Source organism: Erpetoichthys calabaricus, chromosome 4, assembly GCF_900747795.2.
Source record: "Erpetoichthys calabaricus chromosome 4, fErpCal1.3, whole genome shotgun sequence".
NCBI lineage: Eukaryota > Metazoa > Chordata > Cladistia > Polypteriformes > Polypteridae > Erpetoichthys > Erpetoichthys calabaricus.
In genome coordinates, this window is record NC_041397.2 from 191,494,949 (window position 1) to 191,501,902 (window position 6,954).

At 40.7% G+C, this 6,954-nt stretch overlaps 1 protein-coding gene across 2 annotated transcripts in view; it reads left to right on the forward strand.

The window, feature by feature from the left end:
• The window catches only part of LOC114650453 (immunoglobulin-like domain-containing receptor 2), a 229,514-nt gene extending 223,930 nt beyond the window's left edge, over positions 1 to 5,584 (forward strand). For both annotated transcript variants that reach the window (XM_028800096.2, XM_051926141.1), the window contains one exon: positions 3,470 to 5,584. In XM_028800096.2, coding sequence (XP_028655929.1) covers positions 3,470 to 3,505 — 36 coding nt within the window. In that variant the 3' untranslated portion in view covers positions 3,506 to 5,584. The remainder of the gene's footprint in view (positions 1 to 3,469) is intronic.
• The last annotated feature ends 1,370 nt before the right edge of the window (positions 5,585 to 6,954 follow it).

Genomic DNA, 6,954 nt, shown 5'->3' on the forward strand with positions numbered 1-6,954 from the left:
TGGCAAAGGCTGTGAATACTTATGTACATGTGCTTTCTCAATTTTTTTATTTTTAATAAATTTGCAAAAACCTCAAGTAAACGTTTTTCACATTGTCATTATGGGGTGTTGTGTGTAGAATTCTGATGAAAAAAATGAATTTAATCCATTTTGGAATAAGGCTGTAACATAACAAAATGTGGAAAAAGTGATGCGCTGTGAATACTTTCCGGATGCACTGTATATTGAATTGTTTTAAGCATTCTAGTTATCCTCCCACACCTAAAACAAATGCTTTTGATTGATTTGTGATTCAAAATTAGACCTCTGTGAGTGGACCCTACAATGGACTAATCCCTCCCCCTGGCCTGTTTCCTATCTTGCACCTGATGTTTGCTGGGTTAGTTTACAGCCCCCTTCAAGACTGAATTAGAATAAGCAGATTTGAAAATGTTATCTTGTTAATATTAAACAGTGTTATCTTTGTTGGTTCTATTATTAACATAATTGTATTACAATAAAAAGGTGTATTCTTTAACATATAAAACTAAAATGCTGCTATAGACTGTTGAAATGCAAATTGAAAGAATGATAGTTTTTTAATGCTTATTTAAGCAGTGGTACAAAACACTTTACAGCATAATTCACATAAAAAAATAATGTGTAAATTAAACCTAAGAGTCGAGCAGAACTAGATAACATAAAGATGCTTCTGATCATTGCACAAGTCAATGTGACAGTCTGTGTGTGTGTGTGTGTGTGTGTGTGTGTGTGTGTGTGTGTGTGTGTTTTGTGTGGTTAGATAGGGCATGAACAAAGAAAATCTCCCAGCTTCTTCAGTATTTCTTCAGCTATTTTAATTATTATCCACAGTACAAACCATGTGGACTATGAAATGGTTGGTATCTTGCAACTGCATTTTGTCCTTCTCTCTCTTATGGTTTGTGATGTGGCCTGGCCAGGGCCGGATTTTCCTATAGGCTAACTAGGCTAACCCTAACCCTAGGGCCTCAAGATCAAGAGGGGCCTACATTCAAATTGTTAGCAAAATTTTATTATCTCTCATGTAATTTACAAACTTAAAAATGGAAGGTGAAAGGGCCTCATAAGTGGAATAGCCTAGGGCCTCTTTTCATATAAATCCGGCCCTGGGCCTGGCACTTCCAAATATAATAGTAGCTCATTCAGTCAAGCCCAGGTATAGAAGGAACTCTCAGCTCAACATCTTCTCTGATACTAGATAGAGAGGGTATTCCTCCAGAATTTTAGGTGCAGTTTTCTTTTGAGGAGTGTGATGCCTTAGGCCCACATGGGCATGGGCAACTTTCTTTCTCTGGGATACTGATAGCTGTGTACTGAGAATGGACCAGGGCAAATGAGCAGACAGGTGAGACTTTAAATCCAATACATAATCAATTAAAATCCATATGTGCCACTGTCTTTAGGGAGCAAACAAATAAAGAGATTTAATAAATAAATTATAATCTCCAAGCAGAAAGGTAAAACTGTTACATCCTTTCAAATTCAAATTCAACTTCAGCGTCGAAGCCCATTGCATCCCCAATCAGCCATGCAAATCTGAACTGCACCACTAATGGCTTCCGCAGTTCACAGGGCACTTTGCCCTTCTCTAACTTCTTAGATGTGGCCCGTTGCATATCCCCAATCCATCATGCAGACCTGAATCACTACATCCAGCGGCTGCTGCAGCTTCAAGGGTGTCTTGCCCTTCTCTGAATTCTGCCACATTTTGAGCCCCCCATCCTCTAAACCAACTGCCAGCTCTCTCACTCTCTCGTCAGCTCCACCATCAGTCAACAAGAGTGCAGCCCCTACACTGAGCCTACACAGCACTTGGTCTGGCACAGATGGTCAGCCAAACCAATGCTGTCCTTTCCTTCTTCCTGCTACCTCTCTCCCCAGTGATCCTTCTTACTCAGTTTCTTTTTCAAAATAACAAACACAACTTAACCCTTTTCTATCGCAAACCCACTCTCCTTTATATTAAATACAACCTCAACCAGTGTCTGCTGATTGCTGCACTCTCATCTAATTAAACAAATCACACACTTTCACATATGCACTTCACACCAACACAAACTAAATGGTCTGTGGTAAAATCCAGGAGGTAATTTGTATCTGTCGGTTACTTTCAGGAAGATGGAGTAGGTGTAGTGAAACTAAAGCAAAGTGTGGAGTTTTCACTGCCTTTGAGCATTTTTGTTGGAGAATACAGAGTAAGCTATGATTTATGTGTATTGTACTTACTCATTTTTCAGGCCCCACTTAAGCTGGTCTAGGGGGGATATATATATATATACTGTATATTGTAAGATTCTCATGCACGTTTAATCCAGTCTAATGCTGTGAGGGCTTAAAACCTATCCTGGCTGCATCATGTGGGAAGTCCATCACAGGGCCCACTCATACAGGTCTCATTTTGAATCATCAGTCTGCACAATGCACTTCTTTTGGATGTTGGAGGAAAACTGGAATATCTGGAGATATGCAGGTTAGGCTGAATAACAGCTGCAAATTGGATTTGTGTGAATGAACGCTTGTAGAGTTACATGGAGAAAATGTGTAAACTCTTATCGAAAATGGGATTCAAACCCAGAAAGCTGAATCCATCACTCAGCAGCACTGATTACTGTGTCACCGTGCCACATTGTCAATGACGAAAAATTCCCTGATGTGGGTGCATAAAACAAAGTAGGACAGGTCCCTGAGCAACTTTTCACTGGGGTCCTACATGTATATATCAGAAAATTATTCTTCAGCTGCATTTGTATTACTACTGCAGCGAGTCAGATTCTTTTCTTTATACAGAGAGTCCCATTAACAGAAAATAGCTCTGAAAGGCTGTAATGAATGTTTGGGAGTAAAGATGACCCTGAAAAAAATACTTATAAAGAGTTTACTTACTCTGTGAACCAGTCTTAAAATAGATCCCTGTTTATATGTTACAATTAGCTATTTAAAAGTGAGTAGAGCCAGAAACCACTTCTAGCCTTAAAAATAACACTAGCCTGAGGGTTATTAAGTGGGGGAAAAATTTTTCAGGGACAGACAACTAAAGTAAATGTAAATAATAAATATCAAACTAAAGAAGACTGCACAAGTGTGATTAAAGTCATAACCACAAGAAAAAAGTAGTGTTTTGTGCTTCATGAGTGACATGACGGTTTTTTGTTAGTTCTGATAACTGATGGCTCCAGGAACTTGAGTTGCTTCTCAGCATAGTTACTATTTTCATGAAGTTCACATGTTCCCCCAATTTTTGCATGGATCTTCTCCAGGTATCCCAGAATTCTGGGAATCGACATGCAGGTTAGGCTGAGCGACAGTTGCAAATTGGATTTGTGCAAGTAAATATGAGTAGGATCAGTTACTAACCTCCAGTGCTATATTGGAATAACATGTTCAAACAATGAATTAGGTAGATTGAGTTGCCTTTGGTGACCATTAACCAGTGGATTTTTTTTTTCAGAACACTATACCAAGCAGAGATTCTCTCGTCGTTTGAAGCCAAAACATCCTAAGATAACAAATGAGGGATTTCTATGGTCTTTAGAGGACTGAAGCTACCAGAATTTAAAGGATTAGTGAGTATGTCAAAGATGGACTCATTTGGAATTTTGCAACAGCAAGTGAGAGACTATGAATAATTAAAACAACAATCGGGCCACAAAATCTAGGTGCTACATCAAATGGTAAACGTTACGCACAGTTAACATCAGTAAGAAAATCCTCGCCTTGGACTTGGCATGGGCACCTCTTCTAATTATGATTGCTTGAATGTTTTATTTTGCTAAAGAGTATATGAGAATCATTTGAAAGAAGGTAGTGGTTGACTGCCAAAAAACCTGTCACAGTTTGCTTGTTATTTTTATTTTTGACTCTTTTATGCCTTTTATGTCTGTTACTTTGTGAATAAGTAACTGATTCACTTTAATTGGCTTCGGAAATGTTGATTTCAGGTGCTGTTAATGTGTAACTAGTATGGCAGGAAAATAAACCATGAACCTGAAGATGACATGTATGGAGGCCAAATCTTAACTGTCAGCATTTTAACCAATGATGTGTGAGCGCTCGCTCACAAACAAGAGTCCAGCTTGAAGGATGGTAAAATATCAGAGGGACAACTGCTTGTGGACTGAGCAGAGCAGATTATGACAAAGCAGGGTTAATGGTTTGAAATACTTGATTATCAGCCTTTTGAGAGAGTCAGCATTTCATGAGAGGAGATAGATGAGATTTAGGGCCCATGAGGCTTGGTCAGTATTCAAACAAAATACATTTAAAAAACATATTTCTTTCTTGCTGGTGTTTAGAAAGGGAATAGCAGCAGTTGAAATGCTTATCTCTTCATGTGTCAATAAGTGGTTTGGGATGGGGGGGAGGTCAAGGACAGCAGAAACTCAGCACACAAGAAGTTGTCTGTTTTATTATAAACTCTTTTAGTAATATTACTATTATGGTAAATAGAGCTATTCATCTTGTTTATTTTATGACTCAGTTATTGCAATAATCTTTTGCAGTTATTTTTTAAGTTATACAGATTGTCGTTTTTGTACTAAATGCTTTTAGTCATCTGTTGAACTATTTTCTGAACTCTTTTACTCAGTATGGATTGCAGGTGGTGGGAGCCTAGCCTAGTAGCAATGGGCACAAGGTAGGATTATACCCTGAGTGCAGAATAATAATAATAATTCATTACATTTATATAGCGCTTTTCTCAGTACTCAAAGCGCTATCCACACAGGGAGGAACCGGGAAGCAAACCCACAATCTTCCACAGTCTCCTTACTGCAAAGCAGCAGCACTACCACTGCGCAACCTGTGAGGACACTGAAGCACTGTAACCAATTATCTCTCATGGTTTGAATTATTTATTGACCATTTTATTTAAGTAAAACAAATTTGGAAGTAGTAGTAGTAGAGCAATATAGATTAAACAGATAAATGTAGGAAGGTTTATGACATGCAGCTATTAAAAAAAAACCTACTTGTATAACATATTATCAGTAACATCACTGGCAAGCACCACAGATTTGGGCAAAACATTTACTACATAATAAAGCCAGATCAGTAAAATAGGTCAGAAGAATCACATTTTATTAAGTGTATTTTTTTTCTTTTTATTTGTTTTATGAATGAAAACAGGACTCCACAAGAACAAAGAATACCCAATAGAATACTGAAGGCACATGCACACTGGTTGTTTGAGGCAGTCGGAATATACTATAAAAAACTTTACAACCCCATTCATAAATATAACTAAAATGAATTTGTGTACTTTAGACTTGAACATGTATATATGTTTAAAAATAAATGTTGTGTACTGAGCAGCATAAATTATAGCAGAGTTTGGGTTGTTAATTAAAATGTGTCATCGTTGTTACTCTTAAATTAAATATTCAAAGAATAAATACTGTATGTGTGTATCGATTCCATCTTACTGGTATTCTCTGGTTAAACCATGTGAACATTCATCTTGCAAATATAACAGAAGGAAATTGTCATGATCTGGCATTTATTTATTTTAATTTACAGTTTCACCCTGCCCTCTAAAAGTAATTGAAACTTCTTTTCAGGGTTTTAAACATCAGAGTATCTGGCTTTTGAATCTAACACATTTTTAGTGTTACCCGTTACTCTGGGGTGCTGCAACAGCCTGGATCCCCTTATGGGACAAAGAGGGACCCCGTGCTGTTTGCACTCCTCTCGATCGGGTTCCGAGTGTTGCAGCTTCTTGGAGCGGGGCGGTTTGGGTGCCCCGTCTCTTCTCCCGCTGCTTGCTCAGTACTCATTCCCCGATCTACTGTGGGACGCCCTGCTGTTCGACTCCGGTCACTGCCATCACGGGTCCCTTCGCTAGGGCTTCCCGATTCCTTTATGGTGCTAGTAATACCTACCCTCACCACATCAACGCTCTGGTTGGAGAATCCCACGGTGTACTAAACCCCCCCCCCCCCACTGCTTTATGGTCGTCAGGGAAGCCTCCGTTTTCTTCTCCAGCCCATCGATCACCTCTCGCATCAAGCGCAGGACCTGAAACAGCAACTGTACGGGCCGAAGGGCTTCCTACAGCTCTCGTACAGCCGCCAGCAAAACCAAAACATCAGCCAGCACGGAACTTACAGTTTGTTCAGTTTTCCCGTCCGGCTGGGAGCCATAGAGCTCCTGTGCCAGGAGACCGCAGGGTAAGCCCCGCCAAGTGTATCGCCATCATACACAAGGCTTACCTCCGAATCCCGTCTGCTTGAGCGTGCTGTGGCTGTGTGGCCTCTTCCGTTGCTCCGCCGACCCGTGCATCCGCGACGACGACGCGGGGTACAGGCGTCGCTACCTTCAGGGCGTTTTTGCCCTTCTTCCTCCCCATTGTGCTGGACGTCCGTTAGACGTGGTCCATGGTGAGCGTTTTCAGGAGTTGTAGGCCTAGGAATGCGTGCCGCGGTAGGCGTGCGTCTTCGTCCACTGTGCGGGCAACCTCCACAAAATTATTTTTTTGAAAACTGGATCCCCTCCTTTTAGCAGGAGGAGGGCCCCACGTTGGGCGCCATTGTGGAATGCGTACCCACAGACAGACAGACACCAGAATGTCCAAAACACTTCTTTTTATCTCCTTTACGCACCACAATGCCTTCCTCCAACACTCTTTTCCTCCTTTCTTTCTTTCTTTCTTTCTTTCTTTCTTTCTTTCTTTCTTTCTTTCTTTCTTTCTTCTTTCTCTTTCCGATTTCCTCACAAGCTTCGTCTCCTTCCTCCCAACTCTGGCTCAGCTTCTGGAGGGAGGTGGTCCCTTATATACTGACTCGGATGAGCTCCAGGTGCTCCCCTTGGTGACACTTCCTAGTGTGGCGGAAGTGTCAAGAGAGTCCCCGAAAGCACTCCGGGTGCCCCTGGGAATACTTCCGGCAGCACTTCCTGGTGCATTATATCTCAATGCCATAGTAATGTTTGCAATTGATA